Here is a 20,064-nt window from a genome sequence, read left to right on the forward strand (position 1 = left end):
CTGGGTTAGAAGACTGAAGGTTGTGGGTTCAATCCTTATGTATTGCACTGGTAAGTTTTAAGGTCCAACATCCTAAATGAAGAAGTCAAATACGATCAAAAACATTAGATAAGAGTGTTAAGACCAATAGCTCAGAGTGATAGAAGCTGGGTTAGAAGACTGAAGGTTGTGGGTTCGATCCTTATAATGGGAGTTTTGAGATCTAACTTCCACAATGACGAAGACAAAGTTACCAGGAGAACAGTCCAAGTGTGCTTGGCATTGATGGGTTGGTGGCGGAACATTCGGTTTGGATGGTTGTGTGGTTACACAAGAACTAGAGTTCGAATCCCCGGGGTAGTGGGGGCGTAAGTGTCAGGTACCGAAGGGAGTATGAGACGTGCGTCTCCTCCTGGGCTTTCGGAGACATAGAACGGAGAGGTTATGAAACACAAAAATGCGTCTTTTTTCCTTCGTGTTTATTTAGTGAAAAAAATCCCTGAAAAACCCCTGCATGACCCCCTCCCACCCTTCTGTGTACACCGTCTGCATTCATTCAGCAGAAGAAGAAGACGACGAAGACGTGGATGAAGAAAGTCCGTCATCCTCAGTTGTGGTCAGAAGACTCTGCTCTCATCTGGGGAGAAAAGAAGAGAAGGAAGACATGAGAATTGCATCACATTCACAAACATCAGAGCCTAAAACACTAACTATGATTACAGTTCTAAAAAAGCTTCTAAAACAACAGTTATAGAGTAACTTCTACAAATACTACGACAACAACAACCATGATCACATTCATAGAGTAACTTCTACAAATACTCGCACAGGAAAAGCGTACTATACTCTGACTTTAATGACTTTGTTTACATACTATACTATGACATTTTTATGATTGTTTTTTACATACTACATTATGACTATTTTTCGACATACTATACTATGGCTTTTTTTTTTTTTACATAATATTTATTACTTAACATGTTTTTTTTGTGACATACTATACTATTTTGTTTTTAATATATTTTTTTTTAAATACTATACTATAACTTTTTGTTTTTTTTCTCTTTTTCGGACATACTCTAGTAGGACTATTTTTTTAAAATACTATACTATGACTTTTTTATGATTTCTTTGACATACTCTACTACGACTATTTTTCGACATACAGTACTATTAACTTTTTTTCGACATATTATACCATGACTTTTTATGATTTTTTTTACATACTTTATGACTATATTTTTTGACATACTATACTATGACTTTTTAATGATTGTTTTTACATACTATATTATGGCTATTTTATTTTACTTACTATTCTTTTTTTTAACGAATTTTTTTTGCGACATACTATACTATGTTTTTTTTATAATTATTTTTGACATACTGTTGTAGGACTATTTTTTTTAAATACTATACTATCCCTATTTCTTTGACATACTATACTATGACTTTTTATGATTTTTTTGACATACTATATGACTATATTTTTTGACATGCTATACTATGACTTTTTAAGGATTTTTTTCCACATACTGTACTATGACTATTTTTTCGACATACTATACTATGACTTTTTAATGATTGTTTTTACATACTATATTATGGCTATTTTTTTTTTTTTCATACTATTCTTTTACTTTTTTTTGCGACATATTATACTATGTTTTTTTTATAATTATTTTTGACATACTGTTGTAGGACTATTTTTTTAAATACATTCTATGACTTTTTATGATTTTTTTGACATAATATACTCTGACTTTTTTTTCTCCGACACACTATACTATGACTTTTTTATGAATTATCTATGACTGTTTTTTATTTTTGCGACATATTATATTATTCCTTTTTTTGACATACTATACTATGACTTTTTTACACATACTGTACTATGACTTTTTATTACATACTATATTATGATTTTTTATGACCCAGACGGGACTCCCGGACGGGACTCAACCATCAAGACTTAACAATAAATTAAAATTTGTATATTTTATAAAACTTATGACATTTTATGGCATATTATACCATGTCTTTTTATGACATATTATACCATGACTTTTTATATGGTATACTTTTGTATATGACATTTTTATGACATACTATACTGGGACTTTTTTTATGGAATTCGGTACTATGACATACTATACTGTGACTATTTATGACATTTTTTGACATAATAAATTATGGCTATTTTTTTTAAACTTTTTTTGGACATACTGTAGTAGGATTATTTTCTTAAAATACTATACTATGACTTTTTTGACATACTATACTATGATTATTTTTTGACATACTACACCATGACTTTTTTATGAATTATTTCAACATACCATACTATGATTATTTTTTTGACATACTATACTATTAATTTTTTTTCAACATACTACACTATGACTTTTTAATAATTTTTTTGACATACTATATGACTATTTTTTTGACATACTACACTATGACTTTTTATGACATTTTTATATGTATAATAAACTATGACTTTTTTTATGGCATACTTTACTATGACTTTTTATATGAGTAGTCTTTGTATTAATTAATTACATTTTTCGACATGCTATACTACGGCTTTTTTTTTTTTTTACATAATATTTATTACTTAACATGTTTTTTTCTCTTTTTTGGACATACTCTAGTAGGACTATTTTTAAAAAATACTATACTATGACTTTTTTATGATTTCTTTGACATACTCTACTACGACTATTTTTCGACATACAGTACTATTAATTTTTTTTCCGACATATTATACAATGACTTTTAATGATTTTTTTTACATACTTTATGACTATATTTTTTTACATACTATACTATGACTTTTTAATGATTGTTTTTACATACTATATTATGGCTATTTTGTTTTACTTACTATTCTTTTTTTTAATGATTTTTTTTGCGACATACTATACTATGTTTTTTTTATAATTATTTTTGACATACTGTTGTAGGACTATTTTTTTTAAATACTATACTATCCCTATTTCTTTGACATACTATACTGTGACTTTTTAAGGATTTTTTTCCACATACTGTACTATGACTATTTTTTCGACATACTATACTACGACTTTTTAATGATTGTTTTTACATACTATATTATGGCTATTTTTTTTTTTCATACAATTCTTTTACTTTTTTTTTACGATGTTTTTTTTATAATTATTTTTGACATACTGTTGTAGGACTATTTTTTTAAATACATTCTATGACTTCTTTATGAATTATTTCAACATACTATACTATGACTGTTTTTTATTTTTGCAACATATATTATTCCTTTTTTTGACATACTATACTATGAGTATTTTTTTTTTACATACTGTACTATGACTTTTTTTGACATACTGTACTATGACTTTTTATTACATACTATATTATGATTTTTTATGACCCAGACGGGACTCCCGGACGGGACTCAACCATCAAGACTTAACAATAAATTAAAATTTGTATATTTTATAAAACTTATGACATTTTATGGCATATTATACCATGTCTTTTTATGACATATTATACCATGACTTTTTATATGGCATACTTTTGTATATGACATTTTTATGACATACTATACTATGATTTTATTATGACATACCATGACATTTTTATGGCATACTATACTGGGACTTTTTTTATGGAATTCGGTACTATGACATACTATACTGTGACTATTTATGACATTTTTTGACATAATAAATTATGGTTATTTTTTTAAACTTTTTTTGGACATACTTTAGTAGGATTATTTTCTTAAAATACTATACTATGACTTTTTTGACATACTATACTATGATTATTTTTCAACACACTACACCATGACTTTTTTATGAATTATTTCAACATACCATACTATGATTATTTTTTTGACATACTATACTATTAATGTTTTTTCAACATACTACACTATGACTTTTTAATGACTTTTTTGACATACTATATGACTATTTTTATGGCATACTTTACTATGACTTTTCATATGAGTAGTCTTTGTATTAACTGTGTTCCTTCAATTATCCTTTATTCATTTTATTCCTTTTGTTTTATCATTTATTCAATTATTTTCTGTTAGTAGTACGGTAAAGTAGTTAGTCAAATAAACATTTAATTTTATTAAGAACTTGGTTACTTGATTTGTGTGTATATAAACAACTAAAATCACTGTTCACCATGCGCAAGAACTCCATAGCAACCCTGAGGTTATGAGACTCAATTGATTAATATGAAATTTTGAAGTTTTCCCTGTTTTGTTTTTTTTAAAAATTGGGTGCCGTCCTAAATGAAATAATTGAATTGAATATAAGGGTGAATTGTGATTGCTGACTGTCATCACTCTCCTTCACATTTTACGACAATTCATGGGTTTATGATTCCTAATTTTGAGTTATTAGTTATAGATCCATATTTTGATATTAAGTAATGATTGATTACTAATCTGCTCTATGCAATAACGCTACATGACTTCATGACATACTATGACCTTTATGATGATAAACAAGTAGTCTTTTCTAGAATCTATGAGTAAGAGGACTCACCGGTATCCTGTCGCTGTCTATGATGGTGTTGAGATGATGAGGGATCAGCTCATCTGTCCTGCAGAGACACGGTAGAGATGTTAAAGAAATGCATTTTACTACCTGAGCCACGAGTAAAATGAATAAAGTCTTTGATAAGAACAATAGACTTTTGTTGGCGTGATCTTTTGAGTTTGTATCTGCTGCACTAGTGGTTTGATGTGGTTTGATGTTCTATGTTTTGATACAGTTCTAATTACCAGATGAAAAATGCCTCCCTTTTCTAACATGCAGATCAGAGCTACGTCTAAAAGCACCAACATACTTGCTTTCACTGCACGATTGCTACAGCAGGACCAGCAGCTACAGCAGGAAGCTTTGAAGACAAACTAATAGGAAGAATAAAAACGGAGTACACAGTACTACTGCATGCATTTTTTGCCAATGAGGTGAGTTGTGTCAGCAGTACCTGGGGTCCACGTTGGCCGTGGCCTCGTGGATGACCAGGATGCGGTTCTTCCTCAGGATGGCTTTGGCCAGACACACCAGCTGCCTCTGGCCCACTGAAGGTGGAGCCCGACTCGGCCAGAACCGTCTCCAACTGCCCGGGCAGCTCCTCCACCGCGGACTTCAGCTGCACCTGCAGGGAACACCGAGTGAGAGATTGCCTGACGCACACCACAATGAGAGCAAGAAGCTCAACTGTTGGAGTGTGCTGATTGGATACCGATCTCCTCCAGAGCCTTCCTTATATTCTAAATATAGCATACACTTAAACTGATAGAGATTTTGTTCATGTTTCTAAAATGCGTTTTGCTGCCGGCCCCGTCCACAGCAGTACATTGCTTTGCTCCTGTGATGGTACTCCTGTCTGCTTCTCTCCAAACTCCATCTACTGTAGGTAATACACTAACTATGGAGAAGAACCTCATACAACCCCACTTCAAAACACCCAAACTATCCCTTTAATATTAAAAGATTAAAATTGTTCCTTACAGTCTCTGAGCAGCAGGCGGCCAAAGGTGGTGACGGTAACAAAGATGGAGCAGATGCCGTGGAGACGGACAGCGAACCAGCGAGAGGTGGTCAGCAACAGGAACCAGGCCTCTGTAAGGACAAGGACATAGATTATAGACACTGCACTGACGCAGCTCACAAACACTTGATATTGATGAGCAGCGAATGTAAAGGTGCTGAGGCTGAGGAGAACCTGAGTGCAGGTCCTGCTGGGCATTGAAGGCTTTCTGGAACCTCTCCTCTGCTCCAAAGGCTCGGATGGTCCACAGGCCCTGAAGAGACGACGACAGGTGGGAGAACACTGGACTCCGAGCTGCAGGACACATGAAAAAAAAAAGCCATTTCAAATCACTAATATCACACACATTATGGTTGTTGTCATCTGATTCAACACATTTCACAAGTGTCCAGCCTGCATACTGTACATCAGTCAATCCCAAAGACATTTTAATAGGATCACCAAATACATTTGCAGAATTTCTTCCATAAGCTTTTAATATTTATATCTGCAGTCCACCTGTGAGCCACATGAGGGACTCAGGACCGCCGTCAGGCGGGGGCGAAGGGCAAGGGTATGACTTTATTGTGACATACCATGACATTTTTATGGCATACTATAATATAGCATACTATAGTATGACATTTTTGTGACATACTATATTATGACATTTAATGACAAACTATACTATAGCGTACTATACTGTGACTTTTTTATTGAATTCTGTACTATGACATACTATACGATTACTATTTATGACATTTTTATATGCATACTAAATCATGACTTTTTTATGATATTTTTGACATATTATACTATGACTTTATCATTTATTAAATTATTTTCTGTTAGTAGTACGGTAAAGTAGTTAGTCAAATAACCATTTCATTTTATAAAGAACTTGGTTACTTGATTTGTGTGTTTATAAACAACTAAAATCAATGTTCACCATGCGCAAGAACTCCATAGCAACCCTGAGGTTATGAGACTCAATTGATTAATATGAAATTTTGAAGTTTTCCCTGTTTGTTTTTTTTCAAAATTGGGTGCCGTCCTAAATTAAATAATTGAATTGAATATAAGGGTGAATTGTGATTGCTGACTGTCATCACTCTCCTTCACATTTTACGACAATTCATGGGTTTATGATTCCTAATTATGAGTTATAAATTCTAGATCCATATTTTGATATAAAGTAATGATTGATTACTAATCTGCTCTATGCAATAACGCTACATGACTTCATGACATACTATGACCTTTATGATGATAAACAAGTAGTCTTTTCTAGAATCTATGAGTAAGAGGACTCACCGGTATCCTGTCGCTGTCTATGATGGTGTTGAGACGATGAGGGATCAGCTCATCTGTCCTGCAGAGACACGGTAGAGATGTTAAAGAAATGCATTTTACTACCTGAGCCACGAGTAAAATGAATAAAGTCTTTGATAAGAACAATAAGCTTTTGTTGGTGTAATCTTTTGAGTTTGTATCTGCTGCACTAGTGGTTCGATGTGGTTTGATGTTCTATGTTTTGATACAGTTCTAATTACCAGATGAAAAATGCCTCCCTTTTCTTACATGCAGATCAGAGCTACGTCTAAAAGCACCAACATACTTGCTTTCACTGCACGTTTGCTACAGCAGGACCAGCAGCTACAGCAGGAAGCTTTGAAGACAAACTAATAGGAAGAATGAAAACGGAGTGCACAGTACTACTGCATGCATTTTTTGCCAATGAGGTGAGTTGTGTCAGCAGTACCTGGGGTCCACGTTGGCCGTGGCCTCGTGGATGACCAGGATGCGGTTCTTCCTCAGGATGGCTCTGGCCAGACACACCAGCTGCCTCTGGCCCACGCTGAAGTTGAAGCCCGACTCGGCCAGAACCGTCTCCAACTGCCCGGGCAGCTCCTCCTCCGCGGACTTCAGCTGCACCTGCAGGGAACACCGAGTGAGAGATTGCCTGACGCACACCACAATGAGAGCTAGAAGATCAACTGCTGGAGTGTGCTGATTGGATACCGATCTCCTCCAGAGCCTTCCTTATATTCTAAATATAGCATACACTTAAACTGATAGAGATTTTGTTCATGTTTCTAAAATGCGTTTTGCTGCCGGCCCCGTCCACAGCAGTACATTGCTTTGCTCCCGTGCTGGTACTCCTGTCTGCTTCTCTCCAAACTCCATCTACTGTAGGTAGATGACTGACTATGGAGAAGAACCTCATACAACCCCACTTCAAAACACCCAAACTATCACTTTAATATTAAAAGATTAAAATTCTTCCTTACGGTCTCTGAGCAGCAGGCAGCCAAAGGTGGTGACGGTAACAAAGATGGAGCAGATGCCGTGGAGACGGACAGCGAACCAGCGAGAGGTGGTCAGCAACAGGAACCAGGCCTCTGTAAGGACAAGGACATAGATTATAGACACTGCACTGACGCAGCTCACAAACGCTTCATATTGATGAGCAGTGAATGTAAAGGTGCTGAGGCTGAGGAGAACCTGAGTGCAGGTCCTGCTGGGCATTGAAGGCTTTCTGGAACCTCTCCTCTGCTCCAAAGGCTCGGATGGTCCACAGGCCCTGAAGAGACGACGACAGGTGGGAGAACACTGGACTCCGAGCTGCAGGACAGATGAAAAAAAAAGCCATGCAAAGGTCTATCTTTTTACAGTGAACATCTTTGTGTCACATATCTTTGTACAGTGAATATATTTGTGTCGTCTATCATTGTACAGTAAATATCTTTGTGTCACATATCTTTGTACAGTGAATATATTTGTGTCGTCTATCATTGTACAGTAAATATCTTTGTGTCACATATCTTTGTACAGTGAATATATTTGTGTCGTCTATCATTATACAGTGAATATCTTTGTAAATATGCCGCCCACCCCACACTGTACAAAGATATATGACACAAAGATATTCACTTTGAATGGGTTGATTTATGTAATTCAAGACTATATGCAAATTTAATAATAAACTAAAACCAAATACAATAAGCACAATAACAAATAAATGTACAGAACACAATAAACTGAAATCATTTTAGTGAACTTAAAACATTGTTATGTAATACTATACTTTGTCTATTTCTGTTTTTTTAACATACTATACTATGATATTTTTAACATACTATACTATGATATTTTTAACATACTATACTATGATATTTTTAACATATTGTACTATGATATAATGTATGTAATTCAAGACTGTTTAGGGACCCCATTATGCAGAAATATTCAAATATACCATTTTAGAATAAAAACACATTTATACTGCATTCAAATAAAGTAGGTCGGATTTCAAAGTGCCTGTTGCACAATCACCAAGTTCCCACAGCTGTTTCCGGTCTATGCAATCAATCAATCAATCAATGCAACTCTTACTGAGTTCTGTTATCAGTTATTTTACTAATATTTGTCAAACAGTGAAGACGCTCGTCGTTTAAACATGTTAAGTTGAGTTGTTTGCATCCCTGGTTAGTGATTGTTGTTGTTGTTGGATTGTTTGTAATTGTTTTAGTCTCACCTGTTTGAAGCACGCGCTCCGGTGCCTCCCAATCGAAGGTCCGACTGACAAACAGGAAGCAGAAGAATCCAATTGAATTAATACAAGAGGGAGCCAGACTGTACTAAGTGGAGTGGAGCACAGGGGTGTTTGTTTGTTTAATTTTATTTATTTGCACAATTTGGATATAAAATATGTACTATGTAATAAAATAATATGCTGAATTGCTTCACATTTAGCAACAATCAATAAGAGACAGAGAAAGATGTGTTTTGTTCTAAATTATTTTATTTTATGAGCCAAGGTGCAGTCAGAACAGACACGTTTTGAGTCAGATGTGTTGAGTTTCTGCTGTCAGTAACAATAAAAATGAGTTTTATGTATATTAGGTTACAATATAATACAATAATACACAATAATACAATACAATATAAGGTTACAAAGTGCTTTTCAGAAAATACAGCAGATAAAACCAACAACAACAATAACAGAATAAAATTAAACAACAGTCTGATCTGAAACGTCTGAAGTGAAGGGATCAGTCCCGGCTCCCCTGTCCAGCTCGCCAGTCCTGAGATTCTCCAAGTTTTCTCCTCGTAGTGTGAAGGACAAATACAACAAAAAAACAAATTTTCAACTCAGGAATAGCTCACCAGGATAAGGAGCTGATATGACTGCTACTCGATAACCTCAGGTGAGCTGGTCTGAAGACCTGAGGTTATAGCTTCCTTATGTGGTTCAATGAATTTTGAGATCTAACATCCAAAATGAAGTCAAACATGCGACGAAACAATGATGAAGTGTATCTGAGCAGATAGCTCAGTGTGATAGAAGACTGGTTTGAAAACAGGAGGTTGTGGGTTCAATCCTTATGAAGTGCAGTGACTTTTAAGGTCGAACATCCTAAATGAAGAAGTCAAACACATCAAGAAACACACCACTTGTGTTATGACAGATAGCTCAGGGTGATAGAAGATGAGTTAGAATACTGGAGGTTATGGGTTCGATGCTTATGAGGAGCAGTGAGTGTTGAGGTCTAACTTCCACAAAAAAGAAGTCAAATATACAAAGAAACACTATTCCAGTGAGATCAGTGAGGTCATATAGCTCAGAGTGATGGATACCGGGTTTGAATACTGAAGGTTGTGGGTTCAATTCTTATAAGGTTCAGTAAGTTTTGAGGTCTAACTTCCACACTCCCAAAAAATTATATATATAATATATATAATATATATTATATATTTTATATATATATATATATATATATATATTATTTATTATTTATTATTTTCTTACATAGTACATATTTTATATAAAAATTGTGCAAATAAATAAAACTAAACAAACAAACACCCCTGTGCTCCACTCCACTTAGTACAGTCTGGCTCCCTCTTGTATTAATTCAATTGGATTCTTCTGCTTCCTGTTTGTCAGTCGGACCTTTGATTGGGAGGCACCGGAGCGCGTGCTTCAAACAGGTGAGACTAAAACAATTACAAACAAACCAACAACAATAATAATCACTAACCAGGGATGCAAACTACTCAACATGTTTAAACGAGGAGCGTCTTCACTGTTTGACAAATATTAGTAAAATAACTGATAACAGAACTCAGTAAGAGTTGCATTGATTGATTGCTTGCTTGCTTGATTGCATAGACCAGAGACAGCTGTGGGAACTTGGTGGTTGCACACTAGGCACTTTGAAATTTGACCTATTTTATTTGAATGCAGTATAAATGTGTTTTTATTCTAAAATGGTGTATTTGAATATTTCTGCATACTGGGGTCCCTAAACTGTCTTGAATTACATACATTGGGTATCACTGTGAAGCTGAGACTCTTGTGGATCCAATGAGTCCAACTGTATTCATGTGTGATGATGTTAGTCCCCATAGGAGACATTTCATTGTAGTGAGACCATTTTTTTAAACTTGACCTCACTGTATAAAATGACCTGTGGTGACCTCTAGGATAATCACAGCCTCATGAAACTTTACAACAACAAACTACAGACCTAGAGCATTCAAGCTTTCCTAGCTAGATTGACAATAAGGGGCTTTCTGAGCAGTTTACACATTAGAAGTGCTCGCCACCCAGTCGCCAAAAAATGCAATTCTTGCAGAAAAGATATTCACTGTACAAAGATAGATGACACAAAGATATTCACTGTAAAAAAGATATGTGACACAAATATATTCACTGTACAAAGATAGATGACACAAAGATATTCACTGTACAAAGATAGATGACACAAAGATATTCACTGTACAAAGATAGATGACACAAAGATATTCACTGTACAAAGATAGATGACAAAGATATTCACTGTACAAAGATAGATGACAAAGATATTCACTGTACAAAGATAGATGACACAAAGATATTCACTGTAAAAAAGATATGTGACACAAATATATTCACTGTACAAAGATAGATGACACAAAGATATTCACTGTACAAAGATAGATGACACAAAGATATTCACTGTACAAAGATAGATGACACAAAGATATTCACTGTACAAAGATAGATGACAAAGATATTCACTGTACAAAGATAGATGACAAAGATATTCACTGTACAAAGATAGATGACACAAAGATATTCACTGTAAAAAAGATATGTGACACAAAGATATTCACTGTACAAAGATAGATGACACAAAGATATTCACTGTACGAAGATAGATGACACAAAGATATTCACTGTACAAAGATATATGACACAAAGATATTCACTGTAAAAAAGATATGTGACACAAAGATATTCACTGTACAAAGATAGATGACACAAAGATATTCACTGTACAAAGATAGATGACACAAAGATATTCACTGTACAAAGATATATGACACAAAGATATTCACTGTAAAAAAGATATGTGACACAAAGATATTCACTGTACAAAGATATATGACACAAAGATATTCACTGTAAAAAAGATATGTGACACAAAGATATTCACTGTACAAAGATGGCAAAGGGGGGTGGGGGGTATGAGATGATAAGTTGAAAGGTGTTTTATGATACCAGTATATTTATTTATCATGTAAATATATTTAACTTGCACTGTCAGTGATATAGGTCAGTAAGTTAAGTGTTGTTCTTGATCCCATTCAACCATAGACCTTTGCATGGCCACCCCCCCCCCACCCTGGCCTTGGGCGCGGGGACAGCTTTACCCTTCGCCCCCCCCTGACGGCGGTCCTGAGTCCCTCATGTGGCTCACAGGTGGACTGCAGATATAAATATTAAAAGCTTATGGAAGAAATTCTGCAAATGTATTTGGTGATCCTAATAAAATGTCTTTGGGATTGACTGATGTACAGTATGCAGGCTGGACACTTGTGAAATGTGTTGAATCAGATGACAACAACCATAATGTGTGTGATAATAGTGATTTGAAATGGCTTTTTTTTTTCATCTGTCCTGCAGCTCGGAGTCCAGTGTTCTCCCACCTGTCGTCGTCTCTTCAGGGCCTGTGGACCATCTGAGCCTTTGGAGCAGAGGAGAGGTTCCAGAAAGCCTTCAATGCCCAGCAGGACCTGCACTCAGGTTCTCCTCAGCCTCAGCACCTTTACATTCACTGCTCATCAATATCAAGTGTTTGTGAGCTGCGTCAGTGCAGTGTCTATAATCTATGTCCTTGTCCTGAACAGAGGCCTGGTTCCTGTTGCTGACCACCTCTCGCTGGTTCGCTGTCCGTCTCCACGGCATCTGCTCCATCTTTGTTACCGTCACCACCTTTGGCTGCCTGCTGCTCAGAGACCGTAAGGAAGAATTTTAATCTTTTAATATTAAAGTGATAGTTTGGGTGTTTTGAAGTGGGGTTGTATGAGGTTCTTCTCCATAGTCAGTGTGTTATCTACAGTAGATGGAGTTTGGAGAAGCAAACAGGAGTACCATCACAGGAGCAAAGCAATGTACTGCTGTGGACGGGGCCGGCAGCAAAACGCATTTTAGAAACAGGAAAAAAATCTGTATCAGTTTAAGTGTATGCTATATTTAGAATATAAGGAAGGCTCTGGAGGAGGTCAGTATCCAATCAGCACACTCCAACAGTTGAGCTTCTAGCTCTCATTGTCGCGTGCGTCAGGCAATCTCTCACTCGGTGTTCCCTGCAGGTGCAGCTGAAGTCCGCGGTGGAGGAGCTGCCCGGGCAGTTGGAGACGGTTCTGGCCGAGTCGGGCTCCAACTTCAGCGTGGGCCAGAGGCAGCCACGGCCACGTGGACCCCAGGTACTGCTGACACAACTCACCTCATTGGCAAAAAATGCATGCAGTAGTACTGTGTACTCCGTTTTTATTCCTCCTATTAGTTTGTCTTCAAAGCTTCCTGCTGTAGCTGCTGGTCCTGCTGTAGCAAACGTGCAGTGAAAGCAAGTATGTTGGTGCTTTTAGATGTAGCTCTGATCTGCATGTTAGAAAAGGGAGGCATTTTTCATCTGGTAATTAGAACTGTATCAAAACATAGAACATCAAACCACATCAAACCACTAGTGCAGCAGATACAAACTCAAAAGATCACGCCAACAAAAGTCTATTGTTCTTATCAAAGACTTTATTCATTTTACTCGTGGCTCAGGTAGTAAAATGCATTTCTTTAACATCTCTACCGTGTCTCTGCAGGACAGATGAGCTGATCCCTCATCGTCTCAACACCATCATAGACAGCAACAGGATACCGGTGAGTCCTCTTACTCATAGATTCTAGAAAAGACTACTTGTTTATCATCATAAAGGTCATAGTATGTCATGAAGTCATGTAGTGTTATTGCATAGAGCAGATTAGTAATCAATCATTACTTTATATCAAAAAATGGATCTATAACTAATAACTCATAATTAGGAATCATAAACCCATGAATTGTCGTAAAATGTGAAGGAGAGTGATGACAGTCAGCAATCACAATTCACCCTTATATTCAATTCAATTATTTCATTTAGGACGGCACCCAATTTTGAAAAAAAAAAACAGGGAAAACCTCAAAATTTCATATTAATCAATTGAGTCTCATAACCTCAGGGTTGCTACGGAGTTCTTGCGCATGGTGAACATTGATTTTAGTTGTTTATATACACACAAATCAAGTAACCAAGTTCTTAATAAAATTAAATGTTTATTTGACTAACTACTTTACCGTACTACTAACAGAAAATAATTCAATAAATGATAAAACAAAAGGAATAAAATGAATAAAGGATAATTGAAGGAACACAGTTAATACAAAGACTGCTCATATAAAAAGTCATAGTAAAGTATGCCATAAAAAAGTCATAGTTTATTATACATATAAAAATGTCATAAAAAGTCATAGATGTCAAAAAAATAGTCATATAGTATGTCAAAAAAATCATTAAAAAGTCATAGTGTAGTATGTTGAAAAAAAATTAATAGTATAGTATGTCAAAAAAATAATCATAGTATGGTATGTTGAAATAATTCATAAAAAAGTCATGGTGTAGTGTGTCGAAAAATAATCATAGTATAGTATGTCAAAAAAGTCAGAGTATAGTATTTTAAGAAAATAATCCTACTACAGTATGTCCAAAAAAAGTTTTAAAAAAATAGCCATAATTTATTATGTCAAAAAATGTCATAAATACTCATAGTATAGTATGTCATAGTACCGAATTCCATAAAAAAAGTCCCAGTATAGTATGTCATAAAAATGTCATATACAAAAGTATGCCATATAAAAAGTCATGGTATAATATGTCATAAAAAGTCATGGTATAATATGTCATAAAAAGACATGGTATAATATGTCATAAAAAGTCATGGTATAATATGTCATATAATGTCATAAGTTTTATAAAATATACAAATTTTAATTTATTGTTAAGTCTTGATGGTTGAGTCCCGTCCGGGAGTCCCGTCTGGGTCATAAAAAATCATAATATAGTATGTAATAAAAAGTCATAGTACAGTATGTGTAAAAAAGTCATAGTATAGTATGTAAAAAAAAAAATACTCATAGTATAGTATGTCAAAAAAAAGACTAATATAATATGTCGCAAAAATAAAAAACAGTCATAGTATAGTATGTTGAAATAATTCATAAAAAAGTCATAGTATAGTGTGTCGGAGAAAAAAAAGTCAGAGTATATTATGTCAAAAAAATCATAAAAAGTCATAGAATGTATTTAAAAAAATAGTTGTACAACAGTATGTCAAAAATAATTATAAAAAAACATAGTATAATATGTCGCAAAAAAAAGTAAAAGAATAGTATGAAGAAAAAAAAATAGCTATAATATAGTATGTAAAAACAATCATTAAAAAGTCATAGTATAGTATGTCGAAAAAATAGTCATAGTACAGTATGTGGAAAAAAACATAAAAAGTCATAGTATAGTATGTCAAAGAAATAGGGATAGTATAGTATTTAAAAAAATAGTCCTACAACAGTATGTCAAAAATAATTATAAAAAAAACATAGTATAGTATGTCGCAAAAAAAATCATTAAAAAAAAGAATAGTAAGTAAAACAAAATAGCCATAATATAGTATGTAAAAACAATCATTAAAAAGTGATAGTATGGTATGTCAAAAAAAGTCATGCTGTCAAAACAAATTATGAAAAAAACATAGAATAGCATGTCGCAAAAAAAAAGTAAAAGAATAGTAAGTAAAATCAAATAGCCATAATATAGTATGTAAAAAAATCATAAAAAGTCATAGTATAGTATGTTGAATAAAAGCCATGGTATAATATGTCAAAAAAGAAATTAAAAGTATAGTATGTCGCAAAAAAAACATGTAAAGTAATAAATATTATGTAAAAAACAAATAGCCATAATATAGTATGTCAAAAAAGACGTAAAAGTAGTTAAAAAGTCACAGTATATTATGTCAAAAAGTATAGTCATAATATAGTATGTAAAAACAATCATTAAAAAGTCATAGTATATTATGTCAAAAAATATAGTCATAGTATAGTATGTTAAAAAAACTGAAATATACAAAGTATAGTATTACATAACAATGTTTTAAATTCACTAAAATGATTTCAGTTTATGGTGTTCTGTACATTTATTTGTTATTGTGCTTATTGTATTTGGTTTTAGTTTATTATTAAATTTCATATAGTCTTGAATTACATAAATCAACCCATTCAAAGTGAATATCTTTGTGTCATATATCTTTGTACAGTGTGGGGTGGGCGGCATATTTACAAAGATATTCACTGTACAATGATAGACGACACAAATATATTCACTGTACAAAGATATGTGACACAAAGATATTTACTGTACAATGATATGTGACACAAAGATGTTCACTGTAAAAAGATAGACCTTTGCATGGCTTTTTTTTTCATGTGTCCTGCAGCTCGGAGTCCAGTGTTCTCCCACCTGTCATCGTCTCTTCAGGGCCTGTGGACCATCCGAGCCTTTGGAGCAGAGGAGAGGTTCCAGAAAGCCTTCAATGCCCAGCAGGACCTGCACTCAGGTTCTCCGCAGCCTCAGCACCTTTACATTCACTGCTCATCAATATGAAGCGTTTGTGAGCTGCGTCAGTGCAGTGTCTATAATCTATGTCCTTGTCCTGAACAGAGGCCTGGTTACTGTTGCTGACCACCTCTCGCTGGTTCGCTGTCCGTCTCCACGGCATCTGCTCCATCTTTGTTACCGTCACCACCTTTGGCTGCCTGCTGCTCAGAGACCGTAAGGAACACTTTTAATCTTTTAATATTAAAGTGATAGTTTGGGTGTTTTGAAGTGGGGTTGTATGAGGTTCTTCTCCATAGTCAGTGTGTTATCTACAGTAGATGGAGTTTGGAGAAGCAAACAGGAGTACCATCACGGGAGCAAAGCAATGTACTGCTGTGGACGGGGCCGGCAGCAAAACGCATTTTAGAAACATGAACAAAATCTCTATCAGTTTAAGTGTATGCTATATTTAGAATATAAGGAAGGCTCTGGAGGAGGTCAGTATCCAATCAGCACACTCCAACAGTTGAGCTTCTAGCTCTCATTGTGGTGTGCGTCAGGCAATCTCTCACTCGGTGTTCCCTGGAGGTGCAGCTGAAGTCCGCGGAGGAGGAGCTGCCCGGGCAGTTCGAGACGGTTCTGGCCGAGTCAGGCTCCACCTTCAGCGTGGGCCAGAGGCAGCTGGTGTGTCTGGCCAGAGCCATCCTGAGGAAGAACCGCATCCTGGTCATCCACGAGGCCACGGCCAACGTGGACCCCAGGTACTGCTGACACAACTCACCTCATTGGCAAAAAATGCATGCAGTAGTACTGTGCACTCCGTTTTTATTCCTCCTATTAGTTTGTCTTCAAAGCTTCCTGCTGTAGCTGCTGGTCCTGCTGTAGCAAACGTGCAGTGAAAGCAAGTATGTTGGTGCTTTTAGACGTAGCTCTGATCTGCATGTTAGAAAAGGGAGGCATTTTTCATCTGGTAATTAGAACTGTATCAAAACATAGAACATCAAACCACATCGAACCACTAGTGCAGCAGATACAAACTCAAAAGATCACGCCAACAAAAGCTTATTGTTCTTATCAAAGACTTTATTCATTTTACTCGTGGCTCAGGTAGTAAAATGCATTTCTTTAACATCTCTACCGTGTCTCTGCAGGACAGATGAGCTGATCCCTCATCGTCTCAACACCATCATAGACAGCGACAGGATACCGGTGAGTCCTCTTACTCATAGATTCTAGAAAAGACTACTTGTTTATCATCATAAAGGTCATAGTATGTCATGAAGTCATGTAGCGTTATTGCATAGAGCAGATTAGTAATCAATCATTACTTAATATCAAAATATGGATCTAGAATTTATAACTCAAAATTAGGAATCATAAACCCATGAATTGTCGTAAAATGTGAAGGAGAGTGATGACAGTCAGCAATCACAATTCACCCTTATATTCAATTCAATTATTTCATTTAGGACGGCACCCAATTTTGAAAAAAAAACAAACAGGGAAAACTTCAAAATTTCATATTAATCAATTGAGTCTCATAACCTCAGGGTTGCTACGGAGTTCTTGCGCATGTTGAACAGTGATTTTAGTTGTTTATAAACACACAAATCTAGTAACCAAGTTCTTTATAAAATGAAATGGTTATTTGACTAACTACTTTACCGTACTACTAACAGAAAATAATTCAATAAATGATAAAGTCATAGTATAATATGTCAAAAATATCATAAAAAAGTCATGATTTAGTATGCATATAAAAATGTCATAAATAGTAATCGTATAGTATGTCATAGTACAGAATTCCATAAAAAAGTCACAGTAGAGTACGCTATAGTATAGTTTGTCATTAAATGTCATAATATAGTATGTCACAAAAATGTCATACTATAGTATGCTATATTATAGTATGCCATAAAAATGTCATGGTATGTCACAATAAAGTCATACCCTTACCCTTCGCCCCCGCCTGACGGCGGTCCTGAGTCCCTCATGTGGCTCACAGGTGGACTGCAGATATAAATATTAAAAGCTTATGGAAGAAATTCTGCAAATTGATTTGGTGATCCTATTAAAATGTCTTTGGGATTGACTGATGTACAGTATGCAGGCTGGACACTTGTGAAATGTGTTGAATCAGATGACAACAACCATAATGTGTGTGATATTAGTGATTTGAAATGGCTTTTTTTTTTCATCTGTCCTGCAGCTCGGAGTCCAGTGTTCTCCCACCTGTCGTCGTCTCTTCAGGGCCTGTGGACCATCCGAGCCTTTGGAGCAGAGGAGAGGTTCCAGAAAGCCTTCAATGCCCAGCAGGACCTGCACTCAGGTTCTCCTCAGCCTCAGCACCTTTACATTCACTGCTCATCAATATGAAGCGTTTGTGAGCTGCGTCAGTGCAGTGTCTATAATCTATGTCCTTGTCCTTACAGAGGCCTGGTTCCTGTTGCTGACCACCTCTCGCTGGTTCGCTGTCCGTCTCCACGGCATCTGCTCCATCTTTGTTACCGTCACCACCTTTGGCTGCCTGCTGCTCAGAGACCGTAAGGAAGACTTTTAATCTTTTAATATTAAAGTGATAGTTTGGGTGTTTTGAAGTGGGGTTGTATGAGGTTCTTCTCCATAGTCAGTGTATTATCTACAGTAGATGGAGTTTGGAGAGAAGCAGACAGGAGTACCATCACGGGAGCAAAGCAATGCACTGCTGTGGACGGGGCCGGCAGCAAAACGCATTTTAGAAACATGAACAAAATCTCTATCAGTTTAAGTGTATGCTATATTTAGAATATAAGGAAGGCTCTGGAGGAGGTCAGTATCCAATCAGCACACTCCAGCAGTTGAGCTTCTTGCTCTCATTGTGGCGTGCGTCAGGCAATCACTCACTCGGTGTTCCCTGCAGGTGCAGCTGAAGTCCGCGGAGGAGGAGCTGCCCGGGCAGTTGGAGACGGTTCTGGCCGAGTCAGGCTCCACCTTCAGCGTGGGCCAGAGGCAGCTGGTGTGTCTGGCCAGAGCCATCCTGAGGAAGAACCGCATCCTGGTCATCCACGAGGCCACGGCCAACGTGGACCCCAGGTACTGCTGACACAACTCACCTCATTGGCAAAAAATGCATGCAGTAGTACTGTGTACTCCGTTTTTATTCCTCCTATTAGTTTGTCTTCAAAGCTTCCTGCTGTAGCTGCTGGTCCTGCTGTAGCAAACGTGCAGTGAAAGCAAGTATGTTGGTGCTTTTAGATGTAGCTCTGATCTGCATGTTAGAAAAGGGAGGCATTTTTCATCTGGTAATTAGAACTGTATCAAAACATAGAACACCAAACCACATCGAACCACTAGTGCAGCAGATACAAACTCAAAAGATCACGCCAACAAAAGCTTATTGTTCTTATCAAAGACTTTATTCATTTTACTCGTGGCTCAGGTAGTAAAATGCATTTCTTTAACATCTCTACCGTGTCTCTGCAGGACAGATGAGCTGATCCCTCATCGTCTCAACACCATCATAGACAGCGACAGGATACCGGTGAGTCCTCTTACTCATAGATTCTAGAAAAGACTACTTGTTTATCATCATAAAGGTCATAGTAT

The 20,064-nt window shown here is 35.9% G+C and overlaps 3 protein-coding genes and 1 long non-coding RNA gene across 6 annotated transcripts; 2 read left to right on the forward strand and 2 right to left on the reverse strand.

Moving 5' to 3' along the window:
- Positions 1–488: 488 nt before the first annotated feature.
- Positions 489–5,882, reverse strand: LOC119483964 (multidrug resistance-associated protein 4-like). Of its 3 annotated transcripts, XM_037762494.1 has the most exons (5): positions 5,719–5,866; positions 5,505–5,615; positions 4,978–5,148; positions 4,530–4,587; positions 489–611 (listed from the first exon to the last, which is right to left on the reverse strand). In XM_037762494.1, the coding sequence occupies exons 1-3, from the start codon at positions 5,849–5,851 to the stop codon at positions 5,030–5,032; spliced, it is 363 nt and encodes a 120-aa protein (XP_037618422.1). In that variant the 5' UTR covers positions 5,852–5,866; the 3' UTR covers positions 489–611; positions 4,530–4,587; positions 4,978–5,029. The 3 variants fall into 3 exon arrangements, with proteins under 3 accessions (XP_037618422.1, XP_037618423.1, XP_037618421.1); XM_037762495.1 differs by lacking the exon at positions 4,978–5,148 and having other exon boundaries at positions 5,719–5,882; XM_037762493.1 differs by lacking the exons at positions 489–611; positions 4,530–4,587; positions 4,978–5,148 and adding an exon at positions 5,205–5,403.
- On the reverse strand, positions 489–9,821 carry LOC119484021. Its single transcript, XM_037762580.1, has 8 exons — positions 9,801–9,821; positions 9,062–9,164; positions 8,029–8,148; positions 7,815–7,925; positions 7,286–7,458; positions 7,142–7,205; positions 6,838–6,895; positions 489–616 (listed from the first exon to the last, which is right to left on the reverse strand). Exons 1-7 carry the CDS (start codon positions 9,819–9,821, stop codon positions 6,882–6,884), a joined length of 606 nt encoding a protein of 201 aa, XP_037618508.1. The 3' UTR covers positions 489–616; positions 6,838–6,881.
- Positions 9,822–16,375: 6,554 nt separating this feature from the next.
- Positions 16,376–16,833, forward strand: LOC119483965. The gene is made up of 3 exons (XR_005205876.1): positions 16,376–16,498; positions 16,603–16,713; positions 16,815–16,833. It is a non-coding gene; the product is annotated as an uncharacterized LOC119483965 (long non-coding RNA).
- A 106-nt stretch (positions 16,834–16,939) lies between these two features.
- Positions 16,940–20,064, forward strand: LOC119484022 (putative ABC transporter ATP-binding protein MG015). Its single transcript, XM_037762581.1, has 6 exons — positions 16,940–16,980; positions 17,040–17,240; positions 18,689–18,808; positions 18,912–19,022; positions 19,379–19,551; positions 19,942–20,064. Exons 1-5 carry the CDS (start codon positions 16,940–16,942, stop codon positions 19,386–19,388), a joined length of 483 nt encoding a protein of 160 aa, XP_037618509.1. The 3' UTR covers positions 19,389–19,551; positions 19,942–20,064.

Source organism: Sebastes umbrosus, chromosome 24, assembly GCF_015220745.1.
Source record: "Sebastes umbrosus isolate fSebUmb1 chromosome 24, fSebUmb1.pri, whole genome shotgun sequence".
Lineage (NCBI taxonomy): Eukaryota > Metazoa > Chordata > Actinopteri > Perciformes > Sebastidae > Sebastes > Sebastes umbrosus.

Excerpts from the sequence above, each read along its gene's own strand:
- LOC119483964 (XM_037762493.1), bottom strand. The coding sequence starts at position 5,851 with ATGTGTCCTGCAGCTCGGAGTCCAGTGTTCTCCCACCTGTCGTCGTCT. Across the intron at positions 5,616-5,718 it reads CCAGCAGGACCTGCACTCAG|AGGCCTGGTTCCTGTTGCTG; the intron begins GTTCTCCTCAGC and ends TTGTCCTTACAG. Across the intron at positions 5,404-5,504 it reads CCGCCTGCTGCTCAGAGACT|TAGATGGAGTTTGGAGAGAA; the intron begins GTAAGGAACAAT and ends TATTACCTACAG.
- LOC119484021 (XM_037762580.1), bottom strand. The coding sequence starts at position 9,821 with ATGTTTGACTTCATTTTGGAT. Across the intron at positions 8,149-9,061 it reads GGAGCGCGTGCTTCAAACAG|CTCGGAGTCCAGTGTTCTCC; the intron begins GTGAGACTAAAA and ends TCTGTCCTGCAG. Across the intron at positions 7,206-7,285 it reads ACGGCCAACGTGGACCCCAG|TTTGTCTTCAAAGCTTCCTG; the intron begins GTACTGCTGACA and ends TCTTCCTATTAG.
- LOC119484022 (XM_037762581.1), top strand. The coding sequence starts at position 16,940 with ATGCTATATTTAGAATATAAGGAAGGCTCTGGAGGAGGTCA. Across the intron at positions 17,241-18,688 it reads ACGGCCAACGTGGACCCCAG|CTCGGAGTCCAGTGTTCTCC; the intron begins GTACTGCTGACA and ends TCTGTCCTGCAG. Across the intron at positions 18,809-18,911 it reads CCAGCAGGACCTGCACTCAG|AGGCCTGGTTCCTGTTGCTG; the intron begins GTTCTCCTCAGC and ends TTGTCCTTACAG.